This window comes from Myotis yumanensis, unplaced genomic scaffold (genome assembly GCF_028538775.1).
Source record: "Myotis yumanensis isolate MYYU_CA2020_CCGP unplaced genomic scaffold, mMyoYum1.0.hap1 SCAF_14, whole genome shotgun sequence".
NCBI classification, from domain to species: domain Eukaryota; kingdom Metazoa; phylum Chordata; class Mammalia; order Chiroptera; family Vespertilionidae; genus Myotis; species Myotis yumanensis.
Genome location: NW_027223765.1, coordinates 45055781 through 45082424, shown reverse-complemented (window position 1 = coordinate 45082424; position 26644 = coordinate 45055781). Strand labels below are relative to the sequence as shown.

General features: G+C 42.5%; 2 protein-coding genes across 3 annotated transcripts in view; one reads left to right on the top strand and one right to left on the bottom strand.

The window, feature by feature from the left end:
- ACOX2 (acyl-CoA oxidase 2) overlaps positions 1–5851 on the top strand; it is a 42147-nt gene extending 36296 nt beyond the window's left edge. The window contains exons 15-16 of one of the 2 annotated variants that reach the window (XM_070390888.1): positions 4366–4429; positions 5455–5851. In XM_070390888.1, coding sequence (XP_070246989.1) covers positions 4366–4429; positions 5455–5522 — 132 coding nt within the window. In that variant the 3' untranslated portion in view covers positions 5523–5851. The remainder of the gene's footprint in view (positions 1–4365; positions 4430–5454) is intronic. The other variant, XM_070390889.1, reaches the window with a different exon arrangement.
- A 2397-nt stretch (positions 5852–8248) lies between these two features.
- Positions 8249–21631, bottom strand: KCTD6 (potassium channel tetramerization domain containing 6). Its single transcript, XM_070390887.1, is given in 4 exon segments — positions 8249–9842; positions 9844–9915; positions 11580–11648; positions 21452–21631. Coding segments are annotated over 3 exon segments (714 nt in total). The 5' UTR covers positions 11607–11648; positions 21452–21631; the 3' UTR covers positions 8249–9227.
- Positions 21632–26644: the final 5013 nt, after the last annotated feature.

Here is a 26644-nt window from a genome sequence, read left to right as displayed (position 1 = left end):
GAGTTCCTTCTTTTTAACAGCAGCATAGTATTCCATCGTGTAGATGTACCACAGTTTTCTAATCCATTCATCTACTGATGGGCACTTAGGCTGTTTCCAGATCTTAGCTATGGTGAATTGTGCTGCTATGAACATCTGGGTGCATATATCCTTTCTGATAGGTGTTTCTGGTTTCTTGGGATATATTCCTAGTAGTGGGATCACAGGGTCAAATGGGAGTTCCATTTCCAATTTTTTGAGGAACCTCCATACTGCCTTCCATAGTGGCTGCACCAGTCTGCATTCCCACCAGCAGTGCACAAGTGTTCCTTTTTCTCCACATCCTCTCCAGCACTTGTCGTTTGTTGATTTGTTGATGATGGCCATTCTGACAGGTGTGAGATGGTACCTCATTGTTGTTTTGATTTGCATCTCTCGGATGATTAGTGACTTTGAGCATGTTTTCATATGTCTCTTGGCTTTCTGAATGTCCTCTTTTGAAAGGTGTCTATTTAGATCCTTTGCCCATTTTTTGATTGGATTGTTTATCTTCTTTTTGTTAAGTTGTATGAGTTCCCTATAAATTTTGGAGATTAAGCCCTTATCCGATATGACGTTGGCAAATATGTTTTCCCACGAGGTGGGTTTTCTTGTTGTTTTGTTGATGGTTTCTTTTGCTGTGCAGAAGCTTTTTATTTTGATGTAGTCCCATTTGTTCAGTTTCTCTTTAGTTTCAACTGCCCTAGGAGCTGTATCAGTGAAGAAATTGTTTTGGCATATGTCTGAGATTTTGTTGCCTTTGTATTCTTCTAGAATTTTTATGGTTTCCTGTCGTACATTTAAGTCCTTTATCCATTTTGAGTTTATTCTTGTGTATGGTGTAAGTTGGTGGTCTAGTTTCATTTTCTTGCATATGTCTGTCCAATTTTCCCAACACCATTTATTGAAGAGACTATCTTGGCTCCATTGTATGTTCATGCCTCCTTTGTCAAAAATTAATTGAGCATATTGGTTCGGGCTAATTTCTGGACTCTCTATTCTATTCCACTGATCTATATGTCTGTTCTTGTGCCAGTACCAGGCAGTTTTGAGAACAGTGGCTTTGTAATACAGCTTGATATCTGGCATTGAGATCCCACCTACTTTGTTCTTTCTCAGGATCGTTGCAGCTATTCGGGGTCTTTTTTTATTCCAGATGAATTTTTGGAGAGTTCGTTCTAGATCTTTGAAGAAGGCCATTGGTATTTTAATGGGAAGTGCGTTGAATGTATAGATTGCTTTGGGTAGTATGGACATTTTAATGATGTTGATTCTACCAATCCAAGAACATGGTATGTTCTTCCATCTGTTTATGTCTTCCTCTATCTCTTTTTTCATCGTCCTGTAGTTTTCTGAGTAGAGGTCTTTAACCTCTTTAGTTAAGTTTATTCCTAGGTATCTTAATTTTTTTTGTGCGATGGTAAATGGGATTGTTTTTCTGATCTCCCTTTCTGAAAGTTCACTGTTGGTGTATAGAAATGCCTCAGATTTCTTGGGGTTAATTTTGTATCCTGCTACATTGCCAAATTCATGTATTAAGTCTAGTAGCTTTTTGATGGAGTCTCTAGGGTTTTGTATGTATAATATCATGTCATCTGCAAATAAGGACAGTTTTACTTCCTCTTTTCCAATTTGGATGCCTTTTATTCCTTCTTCTTGCCTAATTGCAATGGCTAATACTTCCAGTACTATGTTGAACAGGAGTGGTGAGAGTGGGCATCCCTGTCTTGTTCCTGTTCTTAGGGGAAATGGTGTTAGTTTTTGTCCATTGAGTATGATGTTGGCAGTGGGCCTGTCATATATGGCTTTTATTATGTTGAGGTATGATCCTTCTATTCCCACCTTTCTGAGAGTTTTTATCAAAAATGGGTGTTGGATTTTGTCGAATGCTTTTTCTGCATCAATTGATATGACCATGTGGTTTTTTTCTTTCAATTTGTTTATGTGATGTATCACATTTATTGATTTACGGATGTTGTACCATCCTTGCATCTCTGGGATGAATCCTACTTGGTCATGGTGTATGATCCTTCTGATGTACTGCTGGATCCGATTTGCTAAGATTTTGTTGAGGATTTTGGCATCTATGTTCATGAGGGATATTGGCCTGTAATTCTCTTTCATTGTGATGTCTTTACCTGGTTTTGGTATTAGGGTGATGCTGGCTTCATAGAATGAGCTTGGAAGCGTTCCTTCCTCTTGAATTTTTTGTAGTAGTCTGAGGAGGGTAGGTTTTAGTTCTTCCTTGAATGTTTGGTAGAACTCCCCTGTGAAGCCGTCTGGCCCTGGGCTTTTGTTTGCTGGAAGCTTTCTGATGACTGCTTCAATTTCTTCCATAGTTATTGGCCTATTGAGGTTTTTAGATTCTTCCTGATTGAGTTTTGGAATGTTGTATTTTTCTAGGAATTTGTCCATTTCCTCCAGGTTGTCCAGTTTGTTGGAGTAGAGTTGCTCGTAGTATTGTTTAACAATCATTTGTATTTCTGTGGGGTCTGTTGTTATTTCGCCTCTATCATTTCTGATTTGGTTTATTTGGGACCTCTCTCTTTGCTTCTTGGTGAGCCTGGCTAGGGGTTTGTCAATCTTGTTTATCCTTTCAAAGAACCAGCTCTTGGTTTCATTGATTTTCTGTATTGTTTTTTTGGTCTCTATTTCATTGATTTCTGCTCTAATCTTTATTATCTCCTTCCTTCTGCTCACTCTGGGGTTTTCTTGTTGCTCTCTTTCTAATTCTTTGAGTTGTAGAGTTAGATGATTGACTACCATTTTTTCTTGTTTTTTGAGATAGGCCTGTAGAGCTATAAACTTCCCTCTCAGGACTGCTTTCATTGTGTCCCAGAGGTTTTGGATTGTTGTGTTTTCATTGTCATTAGTGTCCAGGATGTTTTTAATTTCTTCTTTGATGTCATCGGTAACCCAATCAATATTTAATAACATGCTATTCAGCTTCCAAGTGTTTGAGTATTTTGGGTTGTTTTTATTGTAGTTTATTTCTAACATTATGCCATCGTGGTCTGTGAAGAAGCTTTTTATGATTTCAATCTTCTTGAATTTGTGGAGACTTTGCTTGTGACCCAATATGTGGTCTATTTTTGAATATGTCCCATGAGCACCTGAGAGGAATGTATATTCCGCAGCTGTGGGGTGAAGTGTTCTGAAGATGTCAATTAAGTCCATCTGATCTAGTGAGTCATTTAGGATTGCTGTTTCTTTGCTGAGTTTTTGTCTAGCGGATTTATCCAGTGATGTCAGTGGTGTATTAAAGTCCCCTACTATGATTGTATTGTTGTCGATCTCTCCCCTGATATCTTCCAGAAGTTTTCTTATGTATGTGGGTGCTCCTGCATTGGGTGCATATATGTTTACCAGGGTTATATCTTCTTGTTGTATTGATCCCTTTAGTATTATGAAGTGGCCTTCCTTATCTCTGGTTATGGCCTTCACTTTGAGATGTACTTTGTCAGATATAAGTATTGCTACCCCAGCTTTCTTTTCCTTTCCATTTGCGTGAAAGATATTTTTCCATCCCTTCACTTTCAGTCTGTGTGAGTCCCTTCTAATGAGGTGGGTCTCTTGTAGACAGCAGATGTATGGGTCATGTTTTTTTATCCATTCAGCCACTCGATGTCTTTTGGTTGGAGCATTTAGTCCATTTACATTTAAAGTTATTATTGAAAGGTATTTGTTTGTAGCCATTTCTTTTTGTGTGTGTGTGTGTGGCTGTTTTCTTTCTGAGCTTGATATTTCTTCTTTTTACACCAGTCCCTTTAGCATTTCTTGCATGGCTGGCTTGGTGGTGATAAACTCCCTTAGCCCTTTTTTGTCTGTGAAGCTTCTTATTTCCCCTTCAATTTTGAATGATAGCCTTGCTGGATAGAGTATTCTTGGATTCAGTCCTTTGCTTTGCATCACTTTGTAGATTTCCGTCCATTCTTTTCTGGCCTGATGTGTTTCTGTTGAGAAATCATTTGATAATCTAATGGGAGATCCCTTGTATGTTACTTTCCGTCTCTCTCTTGCAGCCTGTAAGATTCTCTCTTTATCCTGAACATTTGCCATGGTAATTATGATGTGTCTTGGTGTGGGTCTTTTCGGGTTCACCTTGTTTGGGACTCTCTGGGCTTGTGTGACTTTTTTCTTCCCCACCTCAGGGAAGTTTTCTGATATTATTTCTTCGAATAGGTTTTCTAATCCATGTTCATCTTTCTGTTGTTCTGGCACCCCTATTATTCGTATGTTGTTTCGTTTCATGTTGTCCCAAAGCTCCCTTAGGCTCTCCTCCTGTCTTTTAATTTTTTTCTCCAGCAAAATGGCACTTTCACAGTGTAATGTTTTAATCTGCTGTAGATAATTCTGAAACTACGAGAAGAGGCAGTTTTCATTGGCACTAGCAGAAAAAGATTCACTACAGGTATTTCAAATAAATTAAAACAAAAGCTACGTTAAAACAAACCTTGCAGACAAATGAGAATATATGTCACTGACATTTTCTATCCAAAGAAAGGTGCTATGCTAAGTGTCGTGTCTTAGAGCCCTAAGCTAGTCTCTCTTCAGTCTGGGCGGTGGGTGTTGAGCTTCATGCCGGGAGGGGGTGATTTGCCCTCCCGACATTTATTTGAGCCATGAGTCTGGTTTTTTGGCTTTTTTCCTGATCTGGCCATTTCGAGCCAGCCTTTCCAAAGTGAACAGCAAAAGGCTGCTGCCCCTCCCCACATGAACTCATATCAAAGTGATTCCCTATAGATGCAAGCAGTGGAGGAAACATTGGGGATAATTTCAAAACAAGAATCCTATTTTCCTGACATTATTCTATTGTAAAAGTCTGTCCAAGTAGTTGCTAGATGCCTTAAATACACCTACTGATTAATTCAATCATTCAACATATTTACTGAACATACAATATATGCCAGAAACTTTTCTAAGTACTAAGAATACAGCAGAGATCAAGGGTCATTCAAGGAGCTTACAGTTTAACCCAGACAGGCAAAAAAGACACAAGTAAATGTTACACGGATGAGAGAGGGCTGAGAAGGAACCAATCAAGACATCAGAAAATAATAGGGATAACCTATTGTGACATATTATATTGCTTACCTGATTCCACCGTTCTGATTCCTTTATGGTTAGTGTTCCATTTCAAGGAGCCTCAAAGAGTCGAGCCTTTTATTTGTGTTAAATTCCAAAAGCAAATGATAACTGTGTTTTTTAATTGGCCACCTGCATCCACAATTTAAAATCTGCTGGAGAAAATGAAGGATGCCCTTTGGAAAAAAATGTTTCTCCATATGTTCACACAAAATGAATTTTAAAAATAATTTTTAAAATTAAAAATCTTATGTAATGTTCATTTTGAAACAAAAAAAACAACTTAATTTGAAAAGTTATTAATCCTGACAGAAATATTCTGTCTTACTAATGCACTTCTTTCTACAACAGGGGAACCCTGCCTACCAGAAATATCTAAGACCACTACTACAAAGTTGGAGATCCAAGCTATGAAATAATCAGCAGCATTCAAGAAGCATCACTTGCCCTGGCCAGCTTGGCTCAGTGGATGAAGCGTCGGCCTGCGGACTGAAGGGTCCCGGGTTCAATTCCAGCCAGGGGCACATGCCTGGGTTGCGGGCTCGGTCCCTAGTAGCGGGGGGGGGGGGGGGATGCAGGAGGCGGCCAATCGATGATTCTCTCTCATCATTGGTGTTTCTATCTCTCTCTCCCTCTCCCTTCCTCTCTGAAATGAATAAAGAAATATATTAAATAAAAAAAAAAAAAAAGAAGCACACTCTGTGATAATGGTAGCATGGCAAATATGGCATTAAAACTTTAAAGTACATATGTGTATATATTTTTTAAAGAGTCATTATCTTCTAGAGAGACAGTCTGAAGTGAATGAAACATCTGTGGTTTACTTCAAAATCCATGAGAGGATAAAAGGGGAGAGAATAGTTGTGGATGCTGGTCATTGGGTACACCGTTGTTTAAACAATTCTCTCTTCTAAGTATGTTTGGCACTTCCTACAATAAAACACAGTAGTATTATGCTGGGGTACAGCCCCAGCAGGTCCAGGGGTTCCACAAGCAAGGATGGACCGGCTTCCGGCAGTATTATCCAATTGTAGCATCTATTTTGTTAAATCCCAGGGTTTTGTTTTTGATCTAGCAAAAGCCAATAGGTTCATTGGTTATCATTTGTGCCTACAGCTCACATTTATCTGAGGGTTTAAACTTTAAAAGGACACACACATGCACACACACATGCACACACACAATCTTTCTCCAAAAGTGCCTATACTTGTAATCTAAATAAAATGTACAGCCCTAAGACTTCAAATAAGTATCAATTTTGAAAAATCAACCTTTCCACAGAAAATTAAAACTTATAAAATACATAATTGCTCAAATTACCCAAATATACTCAAGCTACATTTTCATATCATTTTCAGTTGCTTAAGCAAATAAAACACTCAAAATTAAATGCCCAAATTACAAGATCTCTCAGCTGGCTATTTTTCCTAATTTACCCATATAAGTAATCATTTTGTTGATAATTAATAAATCTGTGAAATTTTACCAAAAGCAAACTTATCTCCAGTAAACTGAACAAAGAAGAGACCTCAAAAGTTTTTAACTTTTAAAGCCTTGGAAGGCCAAATATTATTCCCATTTCCATAACCTGTTCTCAAGCCAAAATCATTTTTTCTCACGTTCACCTCAGCTAGCTTAACAACACCTAAGCGGCTGGGTTGGTTCTGTCTTAGGTAACCACTAAGCAACCTGAAGCCGGAGACCATTTTTTAAAGAGATAACTTCATACTAGTACATTTACTGAAACCACAGCAACCGGTCAATACCATTAAGGAGTTTTAGCTTGAAGATGGTGAAAATTGGGTATTTACAAGTTTCTGAATGTTGGTCATTTGTCAAATCTTAAGTTAAATTTTCAGAGACCTCGGCAAACACGGATGAAGGTGTTTTCAAACTCCTTTCAGAGGCAGAATCTCAGAGGAGAAAAGGAGTGGCTGGCCCTAGAACACACAGCCTGAGAACCTTCCTCCCACAGAACAGGGAAGGCATTACACACCTACACAATGGAATAATACGTGGCGGTAAAAACGGAGGAGTTCTTACCATTTGCAACAGCATGGATGGACGTGGAGAGCATTACGCTAAGTGAAATAGGCCAGTCAGAGAAAGATAAATATCACATGATCTCACTCATTTGTGGAATATAGAGAACAACATAAACTGATGAAAACAGATCCAGAGACAGAGAAGCATCAATCAGACCGTCAAACCTCAGAGGGAAGGTAGGGGAGGGTTGGGGTAAGGGGGAGAGATCAACCAAAGGACTTACATGCTAGCATACAGGCCTAACCAATGGACACAGATAACAGGGGGGTGAGGGCATGAGTGGTGGTGGTGGTGGGGGGGGGGGGTAATGTGGGGATAAGGACACATATGTAATAACTTAATCAATATTAATCAATTAAAAAAATTTTTTTAAATACACACTTCCTTTTAGAAGGTGTTCCAACAAACCAGGAAGTCTCACTATAGTTAACATAAACCTTCCTGTGAGTAACTTCCAAGAAACAGAATCAAACGAACTATGCAAAATAAAGACTACTGAGAAACAAATACACATACCTGGTCCAGATCCTTCATTCACTGCAGTTTATTTCCTCTCCTCAGAAAAAGATTTAACTTTAATAAAATAATTTGTGGGTTACCATATACGGTCAAAACCTCGGTTTTGGAACACCTCTCATCTCAAATAATTGGGTTCTCGACCAAGTTGTTCACAGAATATCTGGGTTGTCGAATAAAACTTTGGTTCCAACCCAACAACCCTTTCAACACATGATCAATCATGTGTCTCTCAGGCGACAAGGAGAGAATGCGTGAGTGTGAGTCAGTTTATGGCTAACACTCAAGTTAACATCTCAGGAAATTGTGCTGTGAAGTTTCATGTGTTTTTGCTTATAGTGGTCTGAAACAGATTGATTCAGTTTACATTATTTCTAATGGGGGAAAATGATTTGGTGTTCAAACAAATTGCTTCCTGAATAGCCTTCCGGAATGAATCAAGTTTGAGAACTGAGGTTCCACTGCATAAGAGAATAAAGTGGCTGAAGAGTCAGTTTGTTCCAATACTCAACACAAAGCTCGGATAAGGGTCATATTCAGGGCTATGACAAATGGTGGCTTATTGAAGAAAAATCTTTAATCTTCAACATAATTCCTACTTAATTTGTCAAATTATATGTTCACTGTTCAGATTGTACTGTTTTAGACAAAATTAGTAATTCCATCTATTCCTGCTTAATAACACAGTAGAGTTCTACAAACTGCATCCAAAGGTACCACTGAGTCCTCTTGAGTCAAATACAAGTGTGCTTTGGCAGTGCAGTGTATGTTGGTACATAAAACAAACAACGCATACTTTAGAGACAAGAAATATGATTTTCCCCTTAAGTAACAGTAGTCAATAAATATAAACCTAATTTTTCTATTTCATTTTTTATTCGTTTTTTTCTGGTAGACAGTACACTTGGGAATTATACTGCACCAGGCATAAGAAGTAAGATTTCTACCACAGGGACATTTTGAATTCAGAATCCAATATAAATATTTCTAGTCAGACATTTCCATGGCTACAGATATTTGGTTGCTTGATTTATATGCATAGAAAGAAACAGTTGTCATAACTGTAAAAAGCAGTACTTAACAAGTACTTTTAAATGATTGGAACAGTTTTCTTTTAATATTACAATACTGCTTATTGGTGTGGAAACTAGGTCACCCTACATGATGTTTTGATTTTTGTCAAAAGCATCAGGAGTATTCACTTTGTTTATTCTTTCATTCCTATATTTTTGAGCCTCTAGTTGAGTTAGGGACCATTTAATCAGAAATCATTTTAGCACTGTAATAAAAAAAAAGCTCCGTTAAGGGTTTATATACCATAATAATTTTCAGACTTCTTTTTATAAAAAAGTTATCTGGAGGCTCTGAACAGGCACATGCACACTCAGGGTGAAGGGAATGAACATAGAGGAATCCACTAAAGCACAAAACTTCCTTCTGCTCCTCAATGCCTTCAAATAAATACCAAAAAAACTTTTTTTAAATCCCACAAAAAAAAAATCAGTCTCCAGTCTCTTCCATCTCCTGGAGAGTCGGTGTCCAGGAACTCCCCCCCATGGAACTCAGTCGTCTGTCTTCCGGGCCAGTCTACAGAAAGTCCAGTTGTGCTCCACTGTGTTCTCATTGGCCCGCTCACTCATGTGATGCACCCGGGTGTTGCGGATCGTGAAGCCTTGTTTTGTGATGTATTCCATCAGGTGGACCCGAAGAGAAACCTCCTGGTGATAATCACAGGGTCCAAAGGTGAAGGAGACCTGGCAGTCTCTGGTGTCCATCATGTGCTTGTTCCACTTGGTAAAATAGTTTGAGATGCCTTCTAAGAGGGAATGGACCTTGGTGGTGATGGTTAGCTGGGTGATGATGACAGCTACTGGATTGGAGTACTTAGAAAGCTTCCGAGTGCTAGATAATTCCACCACTTCTTCAAAAGTATCCATAGGATACAAAGGCTTAGGGTCATTGAGACACTGAATCAAGGGCTCAATCTGATAAAAGTCTGCTTCTTTTCGAAGCAGATCGAACTCCTTAAAATCCAGGGGTAAGGTCAACTCTGAAGTTCTTAAGAAGTTGAGGACATATCTGAAAAGAGGTCCATCTCGATCAATGAAGTAATTGCCTTGAGGGTCTCGAGCTGTGGGGAAGTCCCCCCCAAACATAGCTCCAAGCATGGAATCCGGGGTAGCGGGTCAACGTGGTGAGAGACGTTGTGTACAAGTGTCCACCTACATTTAACGTGACTGGGTCAGTCATCTGCAATTTTGTAAAAAATGATTAGTCACCTGAAATTTTTAAAATCCTAACTTTGACAAATTAAGAAAAATGGTAACAAGCAAAGAAAAGATTCCTTCCGGCTATGAGCATTTAGCAATCTATTATGCAAATCAGCTTTACTTTCAGTGATAAACCCTCCTGGATGCAGGGACCTAACATATGCTTTCAATAGGGGATAACTCTATTTCTTTAAAGACATACTAAGAAACAAAGGCATCACTTCCAAAGCCATTTAATTTCAGCCCCAGTATCTAAAGAGAAGTTTCGGTGAGAGTATATTAGGGAAAGACAAAGGCCAAACTAAAATAAACTAAGTTTCTTTCTGCTTTAAAAAAGAGACTTGTTCTGGCTGCTGTGGCTCAGTTAGTTGAGTGTCATCTCTGCATAGAGAGGTCACTGGTTAGATTCCTGGCCAGAGCATATGCCCAGGTTTCAGGTTCAGTTCCCAGTAGGGGGCGAGAAGGAGGCGTGATTGTTGTTTCTCTCTTCCTCTCCCTTCCTCTCACTCTAAAAAGTCAATAAGAAACATTTTTAAAAAAATAAAAGTCATTTTTCTTAACTCAATTTGACAAAAAATAGGCCAAAAAATGATTTGATAATGAAAAGAATCTAGTTTCAATATTTCTTCTGTTTACTCTTCTCTCAAAAGGGGGTGGGGAATCATGAAATTTTTTTAAAAGATAAAATTTGTGCAGACCTCTTAACTTTTTCATGGTAATAACAGTGCCAAATACTAAGTTAAAATACACAGTTTGGTCAACACAATCTCATATACCCAAAAGCTAACAGCAACTTTCAAATTTCAAAATCTGATACTGTATTCACTTTTGTAACATTAATGTTGCAACCTGCTCTTTAATTTTGAAAAGCAAGCTTCTCTAAATAAAATATACCTTCAGTTTTAGGAATCATATTTAAGAAAAAAATATAAAGACAGACTGACAGACTTCAGTTACTAGGCAGGTAAAATATTTCTTAACAAACTAAAAGGAAAATAGGAAGATACGCACACACAAGTGGGAAAAGTGGCACCTTCTCAATGGTAACCTCCCTAACCACAAGGAAATATCCTCTGCACCAGCGGTTAGCAACCGGTGGTCCGTGAGGTCGGCGACCGCTGCTCTGTACCATTCCCCACTGGACCCTTTTCATAATCACTTTTCATGAAGGAAGAGCATTAATGGCAATAAACTTAAAGACCAAAAGTCATGATCTCTCCCAAATAAAATTACTCTGAAGTCTATGTTGAGTTTGCTTACATAAAAACATCAAACACCCCAAAACACATCTAAACTAATTAAGGGGAGATACACCAATAATTTTCATTCTTACAAGATGTATGATACCTAAGAATACATAAGGGGGAAAGACATCTTATATAATGTCCTATATAATAATAGGCTAATATGAAAATTGTCCCCTCAACTGGGAGCATGACGGGAGTTCAACCAGGAGTTCAACCAGGGGGCGGGGGCGGCCAGTCAACGGCCCCTCCCCCTGGCTGGCCCCTTCCCTGATCACCCGCCCCCCCATCGGGGCAGAGCGGGCCAGCCAGATCCCACCTGTGCACAAATTCATGCACCAGGCCTCTAGTACAAAAATAATTTGACAGCCTTCAAAAGGCATCTGCAAAAGCATCTCACCATATATCCCCAGTCTCCATTATCCATCTGCTCCAGCGCTGCGTCTGGGGAGCCCAGGTTCCAGGAAAACTTGGGGAGGAGAAAAAGACAAGACAGCACATGTAACCATGAAAACAGAGAGGAAAGATTTTTACACTTCACAGAGCAGGCGGAAACCTGAGAAAACTACTCATCTTTGCTCAATTAAAACCTGCTACAGGGCAAAGATCTAGGGAAGCATTCCTCCAGAGCAGCGATTTTCAATCTGGGTGCTACAAGAATTTTTAAAATATGCAATTCCGCCCTGGCTGGTTAGAGAGTCAGTCTTTGGACCAAAGGGTGAGAAGTTCAATTCCCAGTCAAGGGCATGTACTTGGGTTGCAGGTTCGATCCTCAGCCCTGGTCAGGGCGCGTGTGGGAGACAACCAATTGATGTGTCTCTCTCACATTGATGATTCTCATATTCTCTCTCTCTCTCTCTCTCTCCTTCCCTGCCACTCTCTCTAAAAAAAAAAAAAAAAAAAAAAACAACAGGGAAAACTATCCTTGGTTGAGGATTAACAAATATATATGCAACACCTGACTCTTTAGTCAGGGGCACTGACCTCTTTTCCCTTAGATTGTCAAATTAAAAACATGACAACCAACACAATAATAGACATCCAGTGTGAACAAATCAAAATTATACCTATTTTGTCTGACCGGTGTTGCTCAGTCGTTGAGCCTCAACCAATGAACCAAGACATACAGTTCGATTCCTATGAACCAGGGGTCACAGTTTGATTTCTGGTCAGAGCACATGCCCAGGTTACTGGCTCAATCCCCAGTAAGGAGGCATGCAACCAACTGATGATTCCCTCTCATCACTGATGTTTCTCTCTCTCTCCCTTTCCCTTCCTCTCTCTCTAAAATCAATAAAAATATTTTTAAATTATACCTATTTTTTTGTCAGATCGGCAAAAAATATAGTATACAGTGGAATCTCGGTTCTCAAACTTAATTTGTTCCCTAAGGCTGTTCAAGGAGTAATTTGTTCGAAAACAAAATCATTTTTTCCCATTAGAAATATGTAATGTAAATTGAATTAATCCATTCCAGACCCTCAAAAGCAAAACAAACAAACAAAAAAACCACAAAAATCTTCACAGCACAATTTCCTAGGATGTTAACATGTGAGTTAGTGGTAAACTGACTCACACACACATTCTCTCCTTTGTTGCCCGAGAGACATGTGACTGGTCATACAGGTATCAGCAGGAAAGGGTTTTGGGTCGGGAACCAAAGTTTTACATGAACAACTTCATCAAGAACTGAATTGTTTGCCCTAACCGGTTTGGCTCAGTGGATAGAGCCTGCAGACTGAAGGGTCCCAGGTTCGATTCCAGTCAAGGGCATGTACTTTGGTTTCGGGCACATCCCCAGTAGGGGGTGTGCAAGAGGCAGCTGATCAATGTTTCTCTCTCATCGATGTTCCTAACTCTTTATCCCTCTCCCTTCCTCTCTGTAAAAAATCAATAAAATATATTTTAAAAAAGAAAAAAGAACTGAATTGTTTGAGATGGGAAACATTCTAGGACTGAGATTTGACCTATAATATTTGGGGTGCCACAGAATTTTAGTAATTAGTTTGTGTGTGCCATGAGATGGAAAAGGTTGAAAATTGCTGCTTTAGAGCATTCTATGGACGCACTTCCTTCCCACAACATGCACCTAACCTCTACAAGAAAGAATTATCCTATACTTAGGGAACAAGGAAGAGACTAGGAAGTAAATTAGTCATTCAAATTCTACCTATCTTCTCTGAAAATTCAATTTTTAGAATTTCTATGGGAGAACATTATGATTAACTCTACAACCTTATCCTTGTACAAACCTACCATGATCCTTACCAAAAAGATTGTTTAAGAGAGAGGTAGAGGGGGGAAAAAACCTCTTTTTCATCAGCATTTCAGCTATACAAACTAAACATCTCAGTAAAAGCGTTAAAAACCTTAGACCTCCAAGATACCAGTATCACTTCCCAAGAGAAATACCATCAGGATGGCATTTCTTTCATAACATAAAAAACTAAGTGCACTTTTAATACTGATACATTTCATTTATACAATAATCAAAACAAATAGAAAATAATTTAAATGCCAAAACATCAGAGCAAATTTTGGGGCAAGAAGAACCTTACAAATCGGTTTGAGAGTCACTCAGCTGGTATTTGGGAGAGCCAGCCTGAAGACACTGATAAACACCAGATACTAATGATGCCAATTTGAATTTACCTACAATTCCAAATCACTTAAGCAAACAGTTTCCCAGCTACTGAACTGCTTTAGTCAGTACCCTCTCACACACATCATTCCCCAATCAACCAGCAAAGCAGTTCCAAAAGCTCTGACAAGAGACAATAAGAAGCATGGGCTTATCGGAAAAGCACTGGCTCCTTTATGTGGTCTTTCAACAGATTCACTTTTCCCACTTTTAGAGGAATCTGGCACACTATTCCCAGAACAGGCCTGGCTACAGAAGATCACAAAGGCTCTTTCTCAAAAGGTCACTCAGGCATGTAGAGAACATTTGCATAGCACAGCATGGGCTGAAATCAGAGCCTGAAGCATCTATTTCTCCACCTCAAAAATTCTTCAAAGCAAACAAGCTAAAATGTGGGCCAGACAACGCACAGTTCGTTTTTATTCTAATACCACACTCAGCAGTTGGATATAGATATGCCTCCACATGCTACAGGGTGAGAAATAGAACAAATGTCAAATTTCAGGGCTGTGACAAGCTTTCATTCCTGACTTGTTTCACAAACAGTATTTGAAGAGAACAACAACAACAAAAACAGGCTTTACCAATTTGTATTACTAGCATCTGATTCAGTTACTGATAAAACAGACAGGTAAGTAACAATTTAAAAGACCAGTCATCCAAAAGGTTTTGTAAGATGCCCCTCTTTGGCATCTTCCCATCACCAAAAGCATTCATTCCTGACAGCCTCAAAAATAATTCAAGCAACATTTACTGTAGGTCAGCAGACATTAGGTGCAATGTGGATACAGGAAACAGGAAAAGTACAATTCCTGCCTTCAATCTATGAAGAAAGGTAACATGAAACACCTGAAGTGCTGTTGGGGTCCAGCCACAGCAGGTCCAGGGGTTCCCAAAGGTGTGGACGGAGTCGGCGAAGAAGGAATGACACGGAGACAGCGTTCAGTTGATCAGCATAGCAAGGTTCTCTCTTTTATTGTCCGGTTACATCTGTATGTATACCATTTGATCCTATAAACATGCCTCTATAACAGGGGTGGGCAAACTTTTTGACTCGAGGGCCACAATGGGTTCTTAAACTGGACCGGAGGGCCGGAACAAAAGCATGGATGGAGTGTTTGTGTGAACTAATATAAATTCAAAGTAAACATCATTACATAAAAGGGTACGGTCTTTTTTTTTTTTAGTTTTATTCATTTCAAACGTAGTTTGCCCACGGCTGCTCTATAATCACATCATAGTATGTTTGTTTTGGGTAACCTTCTACAGTTCCTTGTATCATTTCCATAGTTTCTTATCTGACCTTTGCCAAAAATCCTGTGTCTATCTAGTTCTGTTTATTTTAATCTTGTCTAGGTTAATCTCTGTGTTTCATTATAAGGGCTATTCCAAGGTCACTATTCTACAGCTCTACTGATAAACTACAAGGAAGTGACTGAAGGAGATTATCCTACCCAGTAAAGGTTATGTCCTCCCAGCCCCGCTGCTTGCCTTCCCTGGGACTGCCCTGTGTTGGTGGGTCTCCAGGGGTATAGGCTTTGGTGCTTTCCCTGGTGGGCAGACCCCTGGGGATGTGGGCCCAACAAGTCCCAAATTTATTGCCAACAGTCTTAGTCCTGTTAATCCCTAACTCCAGGGAAAAATCCTCACCTGGGGAAAACAACCTTTCTCAGGGAGGTGGTCCTGTTTAAAACACATAGCGCTTAGAGGGGGAGCAAACATATGCCATATATGCCAGGTCCCTTGAAACATAAGCTGTGCAGATGTTTCTTCCCTGCAACGACTGTGTCAAGCAGCAAGAGTGGACCAGCTTCCGGCAAAAATTCCCCCATTTTTATTTTTTAAATGGCAGTGCGTGTAAATCAGCGGCCACCTCTCAGATTGAGTTATTTAAGACTCAGAAGAAAACTTGTTTGTGATTTTGCTAACAGGTCAGTCCGAGGCTTAACCCTATATCGGCTCCCCACAAAGTGCAGCACAGAATTCAAAGTGCTTTGTAACATACAGACTGCCAGAGGCCTTCTGGAGAAAGAGCAAGAACAGTTCCAAATGGGAAAAGGGAGGACTTCTGGGAAGAACTCCCTCAGTAGACCTCTGCAGGAATAGCTGGACAACCTGAGAAGGGTCTCTAGAATGAAGAAACATTTTAAGTAAAAGGGGGAGGAGGGCTTCCTGATACAACATTCCTGATACAGCAAGCAGTGCATGAATTACTATCCCCATTTTATAGATTCAAAATAGAGGAACAGCAGATAGGGATTTGCTCTAGGCCTCATAGCTGGAAAGAGCTGATTAAGAGCTTGAGTTTTCTGACTCCTAGTTTAGATCTTTCCATGAATACCCTCCTTGGGTAGAAACAGAAGGAAGAGAATCCAAGAAACAAGAAACTGAAAGGATTAACTTTAGACCTCCTACAGCTGTCTATTAACCTTATTCACCTCCTAAGGTTTTAGTTACAAATGCTAACAGTCACTCAGTTTACTAGTAAATGAGCAGTCATAACGGGTTTGTAAAATTCCCGAGTCAAACCATCAAGAACCTACTCCCTAGTGCAGTGATGGCGAACTCATTTTTTTGGTTGATTTTTCTTTGTTAAATGGCATTTAAATATATAAAATAAATATCAAAAATATAAGTCTTTGTTTTACTATGGTTGCAAATATCAAAAAATGTCTATATGTGACACGGCACCAGAGTTAAGGGTTTTTCAAAATGCTGACACGCCGAGCTCAAAAGGTTCGCCATCACTGCCCTAGTGCAAGCATGTCAAACTCAAAGGCTAACACAGGCTAAATAAACAAGGTTTAAGTTTATTTGGGCCACAAAAAAACAAAAGCTTTAATTTTCATAGAATCGTAGGTTTATTTCGATAGAGACATGCTGAATACAAAGGGCTGACATAAATAAGTCATCATTCATAAAATAATAGAACATTTTAATAAAAATTAATATTTTTTCTTGAACATTAACTTACCAGACACTGAATAACTGCACAAATTAATAAGCATAATGCAAATAAGCCTATTTCTCTTGTTCTCCGAAAGCGAAATATTTCCTGTTGCACACACCAAACAAGTCAGTCTAAGACTAATGATGTGGCAGTCGGCTGCTAAAATATTCGCTGCTAGTGGAGAGAAATGGTGCGCCAGCATGTAAGGGAAATGAATGCAACACGATTATTGTAATCAGTCATTAGCGAACATTGTAGTTCGTTATTGATAATTATGTATAATAAGATATTGTAAAAATTAAGTTACTAACTTTTTATTAAAACGTTTCTTACATACCGTTATATTAGCTGGGCCGCAAAAATATTCCCTATGGGCCACATGCAGCCTGTGGGCCCGAGTTTGACATGCTTGCCCTAGCGTGACTGAAGGCTGCTGTCTTGTCTATAAGTGAAGTAAAGAACTCCAATAGAGCAATGTCCAAATGATTAAATGAGAAATGGGGGCCAAGGCAAGGAAACAAAACAGACATCATCAGTGTTACAGCTGTTACACAGGTCTGTCCACTACTAATCCTTCCCCCCTCTTTTTTTACTGCTAAATCAAAACAAGATAACTTCTTAAGCAATCATAAAAAGAAAATTAGATGCTGCCCCTGAACCTGTTCTACAGCAAAAGGCAAGGTTCTGTTCCGGTACAAAGATGTAATGCCCTCAAGCTTAATAATTCAGGAAAGCAATTATGGGAATCTTAAAAAGCACCCAAAAGCCTCCTTACACTTGTATATAAGATACATCAAAATAAAATAAAGCCACTTCCAATAACAATGACTACACTATCAAAAAAATCAAATTGTTCACTAAAGAGCTCTAAGGGAAAAATAATATTGCTTGAATTTTATCTTTACTCCTTACTTCTAAATATCCTCTGGGAGATGCTTAGATACAGCAAGAAACAAAGCTGGAAGGTTTCTGGTCTTCCAATAGCTGGATAATTGGCCTCTGAATTGATAACTATTAGGAACATCAGAGAAACAACGCAGATGAATGAAATAGAACATAATCCAAAAGAATTTCCGGGACAGTTTCAATCTCTTCTAAATCATTTTCCAGAGCTGCTAACAATTAGAAAATGATTTATTTTCTTTTCATCTTCTCTCCCTTCTGGCACAGTCTCCAAGGGAGGGCTTAATGAGAAGCTAAATGACCACAAGATGGGCAGCAGAAGGAAGATCTTGAAATGGACATCAAACGGGCTTGTTTTACTTGATTAAGACAAAGAAAAACTTAATATTTCAGAAAATTGCCGAAACCGGTTTGGCTCAGTGGATAGAGCGTCGGCCTGTGGACTGAAGGGTCCCAGGTTCGATTCCGGTCAAGGGCATGTACCTGGGTTGCGGTCACATCCCCAGTGGGAGATGTGCAGGAGGCAGCTGATCGATGTTTCTCTCTCATCGATGTTTCTGACTGTCTCTCTCCCTTCCTCTCTGTAAAAAATCAATAAAATATATTTAAAAAAAATTTTTTCAGAAAATTTGCCAGGAATGGAGATTATGAAGATAACAATGAAAAAAATTTGCCTTTACAGTGACCTGCCTTACTAAAAGATCGTTTTCCAGTAAACAACAGTGGATGCAACGAGCACAATTATAAAGTTCAAAGAAAGGCTCCAGAACCTGTAAAATCAGTTCACCTGGAGAAATCTGACCTTTGGCCCAAATAAAATTCTTGTGGCAACAACTGGGTGACCATTCCCTAAAAATATAAAACAGTACTAAAAATTCGCCCACGTTTAAGCTTCAAAGGTTAATTATGACTAATGTATTAATTCTGTTAGCAGATAATTAAGGAAAATGCTAAAGAATTTATCAAAGCCTTAAGATAACATGCTAAGAATTTTCTGAAGTAGCAAATCTGGAAAATACACAATTAAACAATACCTTAAAAGAAAAACCCAAGAACCCCCGAAGGCCATTTTCCTCACTACTGCACAATTGCAATGACAGGCTTCATGGTTATGCTGAACTAATTTAAGTCAAAGATTCTGGGTCTATCACTTCAGGTACAGACTAAGAAGCCTCTAGGGCAGCGGTTCTCAACCTGTGGGTCGCCACCCCTTTAGCGGTTGAATGACCCTTTCACAGGGGTCGCCTAAGACCATCCTGCATATCAAATATTTACATTACCATTCATAACAGTAGCAACATTACAGTTATGAAGTAGCAACGAAAATAATTTTATGGTTGGGTCACCAGATGAGGAACTGTATTTAAAGGGCCAGAAGGTTGAGAACCACTGCTGTGGGGCAAAAGTTCTACTCCTATCTAACAACCTATAGATTGCAATACACACTATCCCCCAAACTTGAATAATAATAAAACCTATAGCTACTGCCTTTCCACTGTTTCCTGGTAGCCCTTTTAAAATGCCTTTCGATTAAATCTTCGTGCCTGGTGCCTGGCATTCAGGAATCTCAATAAATTCCATCTGTGCATACCTGCAAATTACCTTTGTACTGAATTGCTCTGTTGTTGAAACGTGGGAGTTTGAAAGTGAAATACTTTTCATAGTAACGAGTCCAGCGACATCTAAAGGAGTCTTCTGGGCTAACATTCGCATGCAGGCTGGCACAAGCAGCCAGGTGCACCGGAGAATGTGTGTGATGTCAGGTTATCCTTAACCACACCACGAAGGGAATGGATTGTTTTTCCCCAAAACCAATTCTTTCTTCTCTCTCTTCCCCCGAGGTGGTCTAGAGGAAAGGCTTTCTCAGGTGAAAACTGTCCTTAATACTAAAGAGCTGTCACAAATAATCACAAAAATCACTAAATTCCTCTTACTCTCCCCCAATTTCTACAGGATGAAACAGGATAACAGCACCTTCCCCAAAGCAATACCGAGTAGGCACAATACAAAGGCAACAAGTGACATACAGGGTAGCAGGTCAGGACTAGGGTTCTGAAGTCACATGCGGCCCGTGCAGAGGAAAGAGAATGGGTGAAGACTGCATCCCAATTCTGCTCCAGTTCTACCTATGAGACCCTGATTAAGTCAGTCCTTATGCCCAGCTGCTTCTTCGCAGAGGAGAAAATAAGCGAGATCATGAATAGAAAACCATTTGTAAACTGGCAAGTGTTAAACAAATGTGAAAATGCTAGTGGCAGTATAAACAAAATTTCTATGGTAAATTAAGAAACTTGAGACTGTGAACACAAGTAATTTAGAGCACTGGCATGAAGGCAGGGCAAATACCAAAGACCTCTTAATCCGCTTCCAATCTCCCCAGACCCCCTTCCCCAGAGCCCCAGGGGGAGAACTACAGGTACAGGGGAGCATCCTGCTCTTGCAGAGACCGCCAGACATCTGAGCTCCTGACCACAGAGGGGACTTGTCAAAGCATGACTCAGGATTATCTCCAAGGTTAAGATGAATCAAATAAATATGCGTATTCCATCTTAAGTAGCCTCCAGATATCACAATCTAAGACACACTGAGGGACTCATAGGAAGATCCAGCTTAGGATTCCTTTTCGTAGTGATGCTTTGGGTTAAACATGACTTAGGAAATTCAAATCACACAAACCTAAGGCATGGCATCTGTCCTGACCACTCAATCCTTACTAGCTAGGGCACTGCCCAAAATGAGGGTGAGTATGGACTGAGGGTTCTCAACCAACCAGCAAGCTCTCTCTCCCTACCAACCCCGTGGGTAAAGACTGTCCTTTTCCTAGAATCTAGGACCTAGATACACATGGTTAGTGCGAAGACACCAGGCCTGTGCTCAACACTGAACCCCAGCTTCCCTCCTCTCCCGGAGCCATGTGCGCACTCGGCCCTGGTGACAGCGAGAAGATGCACATGCCCCGGGGAGAAGGTCCGAGGCGCTCGGGCGGCCCCCAACATCCTGAGCCAAACCGGGTCACCCCGGTCTCTCTGCACCCAAACCTCATCCACCACCAAGTCCTGAAGCTGGATTTATGAACTTGGTCTAGAACTGCTATACTTGAACAGAAACTTGTTAACTTCAGCAGACTATCCGAATGGGATCTGTTTCATTTCTCCCGTCCACCCCTGGGACAGCCTCCACCAGCGCCGGCGCGGCAGGTGCTCTGGGCTCCCCACGGCCACGGCCACCGCTCACCCCGACCTGCAGCGACACCAGGGCTGACACACACCTGGGTGTCGGCAGCTCGGCCGCAGGCAGTGTCTCTGGGGCAGAAACTCCCGAGGCGGGGCTCAGAAGCCCTCCCGCAGGCTTTAAATTAGGGCAAACGGGGCTAAGCAGCAGCACCCCCAAAACAATCCTTGTCGAGCACCCCGAGGTGCCCGGCCGGGCGGCGCCCCGCGTGTGCCCCGCAGACCAAGTCCCCACCCCACCCGAGGCCCCGGCGTGGGACGGGAGATGCTGGGGCCTGGGCGGGGGGAGCGCACCGGGGCCCGACCCGGGAACGCCGTCACCACGCGTCCCGCCGGGCGGGCCCGGAACCCCCGCCCGAGCCCGGCCGCTCGGCCGCGGGCAGCCCGCCGCGGGCCCGTGCCAGCCCCAGAGCGCGCCGCCGGCTCCCGGGCTGCCCTCGGCGCGGCCCGCCACCGCCGTTCTCTCCGCCGCGCTCGGCTGGCCGCTCCTCCCGGTGCCCGGCCCCCCCCAGCCCCAGGCCCCCAGCCCCCGGCCCGCCCCCACTCACTGCAGGCGGCGGCGGCCGCGCCGGTAGACACCGGCGGCCGAGAGCACGAGCGCGAGGACCAGCGAGCCCGCGCCCGGCAGCGGCGGCGGCGGCGGAGGGACGACTGAGCCCGCGCCCGGAGTTGCGGCTCCAGCCGCGCGGCGCGGGAGGCGCCTCCCAGCAGAGCCGCGGCGCCACGAGAGCGGGCGCCCTCTTCCGGCGGCGCGAGCGGGAGGCCAGGGGCCGGGGCGAGGCACTTCCCAGGGCTCAGCCGGGCCGCAGTCAGGCCGGCTCCGCCGCAGCCCCAGCCCCAGGCCCCGCCCCCAGGCCCCGCCCCGAAACCCGAGGCCCCGCCCCGAGCCCGCCCCGACGTCCTGCCTCCGCCTGCAATTTGGGATCAGCCCAGCCCTCCCGCAACCTTCACCGCGTGCACCCTCGCACCTAGGGTCCTCACTGCTGCTCCGTTGTCTTCCCAGGAACATGCGTGGGGTCCCGGCCATATGCCAAGCCTAGGGGGTACAGCGGCCAGCAAGATGGAGGGGGTCCTAAGTAGAGAGGAAAACAGACAAGACCCAAGAAACAGCCGGCAGACAAAATCCTGACAAGTTATGATGTGTTGGGAGGCGCATGATAAAAGGAATTAGATGGAGAATAAAGGGAGGACTCTGCTTCAGATGCAATGGCCAAGAAAGACCTGGACACTCTGCTTGTGGCAGAGGACCTCCTGGCCTTGCCCTCCGCGGGGCAGGCGACTCTAATAAGGTCACCAGTCAGGCCTTGGGGGCAGGGCAGGGAAGGGACAACCTGGGCGGCCAGATAGAAGAAGGGCAGAGCTGACTTCAGCAGAAAGGAAGGACCGGTGCAAAGGCTCTGAGGCCTAAAGGAGCTGGTCTTACTAGAGTCTGGGCACCATATTGCCCTCTTTTCACCAGGAAGGAAGCCAAGACTGCAGAGGGTGGGGAATTAGGTAAAAGTCTCAGACCTAATTTGTCTCCAAGAATAGGCTCCTTCGAAATCCCATTCGTTCCTGCAAACCAGATCTCTGTCCCCTTCCTGGGGGGCCGTTGATTTTGCCATTTCTTCTCCACCAGGATAACCGCCGGCCGCAGAAGCTCGCCTGCTGCAGTCTGCGTGTGCGTGAGCTGGCTCTGAGGTTTAACTTTTATCCAATGATTATCACACCCAGATCTGATACTTGGTTTTTCTCTGAAAACTTAAATTGATAGGTTAAATAAATGACATATGCTTCATCAGCATAACTGGGGGCTATATGATCAAATTCAAAAAGACTAAGTGATTTTACAGGAACATGTGTGAGAAACATAATGATATGCGTGATATAATCCTAATTTTACTTTTAGAAACATAAATATAGACAAATATTTTGAAGGAAATGTATAAAATCATTGATCATAGCTCTCTAGGTAGTAGCTTGGGAATGTTAGTGACATTACTGAATGTTCTTCCAAATTTCCTATATTTTTAGAATCAATATTGAATTTACAATCAGAAAAATATTTTTTTAAATCAGAGTTTTGTTTTTGTTTTGTTTTTGTTTTGTTTTTTAACAAAAGAAAGACAATACCAAAATTATTCAACACTCAGATCTCTAGGATTTGGTGCCACTGAAAAATCCAGAACTGCCCTGGCTTATCGGGGATGTCCTTCGAAGAGTCATTTCCCCCCTCAGAGCTTCCATTTCCCCAACTAAAAACAGAGAGGAATAAACTTTGTCAGTGGTTTTCACAAAACTATTCTTACGTACCTCTTAAAGTTTTTATTGCTATTATAAATTATATTTTTGAGTTTATGTTTTATAGTGTATTGATTGATGGTTATTGCAATGTGGTTGACTTTTAATTAATAATCTTATATTTTGCTAACTTGAACTCTTTTAGTTCTAAGTTTATAGGCTCTCTTGAATTTTCTATGTAAGTAAACAAAGAGTCTTCAAGTAATGACAGTGTAGTATCTTCTATTTTATTTCCGTTTCCTTGTTTTACTCACTGACTAAAATCTCTAGCACAGTGTTGAATTGCAGTAATGGTGGTGGACATTTCTGTCTTGTTCTTGACTTTTCTAACATGTTACCATTGAATATGATGTTTATTGTAGGTTTTTTATAGATATCTGTTATTAGTGTAAAGAAACACTATTCTGCTGTGTTATGAATAGGCATTGAAATGTATCAAATGTGGGATTTTTCACCCTAATGTAACTTATTACAATCATGGATTTTATTACAGTAAACTATCCATGCATTCCTAGAATAAACTTACTTTTTAAAAAAATATATTTTATTGATTTTTTTTTATAGAGAAGAAGGGAGAGGGATAGAGAGTTAGAAACATCAATGAGAGAGAAACATTGATCAGCTGCCTCCCGCACACCTCCCACTGGGGATGTGCCCGCAACCAAGGTACATGCCCTTGACCAGAATCGAACCCGGGACCCTTCAGTCCACAGGCCGACGCTCTATCCACTGAGCCAAACCAGTTAGGACTAGAATAAACTTACTTTGATGATGCATTATTTTTTCACTAAAGCAGCTTCTGTAAGACTGGAGTTTCCTGTAATTTGGATTGCCTATAGATTCCTTCTATAAATCATCTTGGTTTAGGGCTTAGGGGTGGAAAGCATTTATGCTGACACCCCAACCCACAATATTCAATCTGGCCTCTGGGCCCACCTCTCCACCTAAACAGCTCTTATGGGGATACCAGGAAGAACCTCCTCAGATCTCCCCCTCACAGGCCTCCCTGAGAGACAGACTCTTCCAAGCCCTGCTCTACTCTTCCTCCTGCCTCTGTAGCACCTCCTCTCGACCTCATAGAGTCGTTCCTCCTCTGCCATTACCCACCCCTCGTGTCCAGGCTCAGTCAAGGCCATCCTCTCCTCTCTGTCTCTTCCTCTCTGTGGACTGATTCAGACACTTCCATGGATTTTATTATTGTCTCTAAGCCAAAAGGTTCCCAAACCCATACCTCCAGCCCAGGCCTCTCTCTCGACTCCAGACCTACAGATGCATGTTCTACAGCCCCAACTATGTGCCAGGGACTGTGCTCAGTGCTCTCACCTTCTGGGTCAGTTCTCTGTCACCACATAATCAATTATCCCAAAATTTAAGGACATAAAACAACTAACATTTCTTATCTCATGGTTTCTGGGAGTCAAGAATTTGGAAGTAGATGAGGTAGGTAGCAGATCTTGCAGCCTAGATGTCAGCTGGGGCTGCAGTCATCTGAAGGCTTGGCTGGGGCGGGAGGATTCGCATCTAAGCTCACGCCTGTAGTTTTCAGGAGGAGCAGTAGTTCCTCTTCATGTGAGCCTCTCCTGACAACATGGCAGCTGGCATCCCCCAAAGCAAGTGATTTAACGGAGAACAGAAAACCACAAGGTCTTTTCTAACCCAGCCTTGAAAGGGACATACCCGGAGTCTTATGGTCTCACAGACCAGCCCTATTACAGTGTGGGGTCACCACACAAGGCCGTGAATACCAGGAGGTGAGAATCAATGGGGTTACTGTATCTTGGAGGTCGCCCACCACACCCTCACCACAGCTCTGAGTGCAGGTTGCCTACATCATCCCAGGTCCAGAGCAAAAAACAGGCGAGGAGAGGTGAAGCCAGTGCTCAAGGTGACACGGCCATGTGTGAGAAGAGAGCTTTGACCACAGCTCTGCCCAGCCCCCACATTTTTTCTGCCTCCACAGTCCATCCTCTAATGGTCCACCACCAGCCTCCTCACCTTCAAAATGTGCAAGCCTGAGCCCTCTCACCTACCACCCCCAAACCTCCCAGGCTCCCAGCTCAGCTCAGCAAATGATGCCACCATCCTCCCATCTGTCCGGCCCAGAAGCTTTGAGTCATGACTGCTCCTCCCACCCCTCACTTCCTAGTGCCAGCTACCCCAGCCCTGCCAAGTCTTCCTCCTCAGTGCAGCCTGGGTTTCCCTCTCCTTCTCCCTCCATCTCCACCACCATCACGCTGGGCCAAGCCACCCACTTGTCCATCTAGGACATCTGCAGTAGCTCTTCCCTGGCCTCCCTCATTCTCTCTGCCCCCACAATGCCCATCTGCCCTCCTCTCTCCAGCATGAGTCACCTTTAAGAACACAAAGCTAGTGTGTCACTCTGTCTGCTTTAAACTCCTTCCAAGGCTCCAATTGCATGCAGGATCCAGCCCAAATTCCCTCCGGTGTGATCTGGCCCCTGGCCCCTACTCCAGCCTGCTCCTCTGTGCCTCTTCTCTCTCTCTGCGGCCCCAGCCCCTCTGGCCACATTATGGTATCTGGGACCCACTGCAATTTTTTTTCACTTTGGGGCCTCTGCTCTGCCGTTCCCTTAGCCTAAAATACTTTTCCCCAAGCTCTTGGCCTGCCTGTCTCCCCATCTTCAGCATATTGTCACCTACTCAGAGAGGCCTTTCCTGACCTCCCAGCCAGGCTGATGTCCTCAGCTACAACTTCCACAGTGCCTGTGCTTCTCGCTCCTCACCTCACCACTCCTCAGCTGAACTGTGAGCTTCCTGAGAGCAGAGGCTGTCCGTCTGTCTGTCTGTCTGGCCAGCAACAGCACCCTAGAACTTCACACACTTAACACACCATATCCAGCCATTGGACAACGTTCAGTTCCTTAAATGAAGCCCGGGATCCCTCGCCTCCAGGTCTTTGCACATGCTGTTCCTTCTACATGGATGCCTTTCCCCCTTCTCCCCCAATTTACTCAGCTAATCCCTGTATATTCATCAGGAACTAGGGTCACCAGATTTAACAAATAAAAATACAGGACACTCAGTTAATTTTGAATTTCAGGTAAACAACAAATAATCTTTTCAATGTAAGTACGTCACAAGTATTGCATTAAATATAAGCGTCTGTATTTTACCTGGCAACCCTAGTGGAACCAGCACCAGTTCTGCCTCCTCTAGGAGGTCTCCCTGGCCTCTACCCTCACCCCTTGGTCTGCTCACTCCCACCCCAGGCTCCCAAACGCCTCCCCTTGCTCGCCCCTACTCAGCATGAACGCTCACTGTGTTTTGAAATTGTCCATTACCAACTAGAATGTGAGCTCCTTGGCAGGAAACTGCTTCTCGGCCTTCGCCCAGAGTCTCTTCTCACCTGGGCCAACCCTGGCCACAGGACGTGGTCACTAAGGTTTACTGAGTAGAGAAATGAAAGAGCATCAAAGAGAAAAAGTAAACAAGATGGGGAAA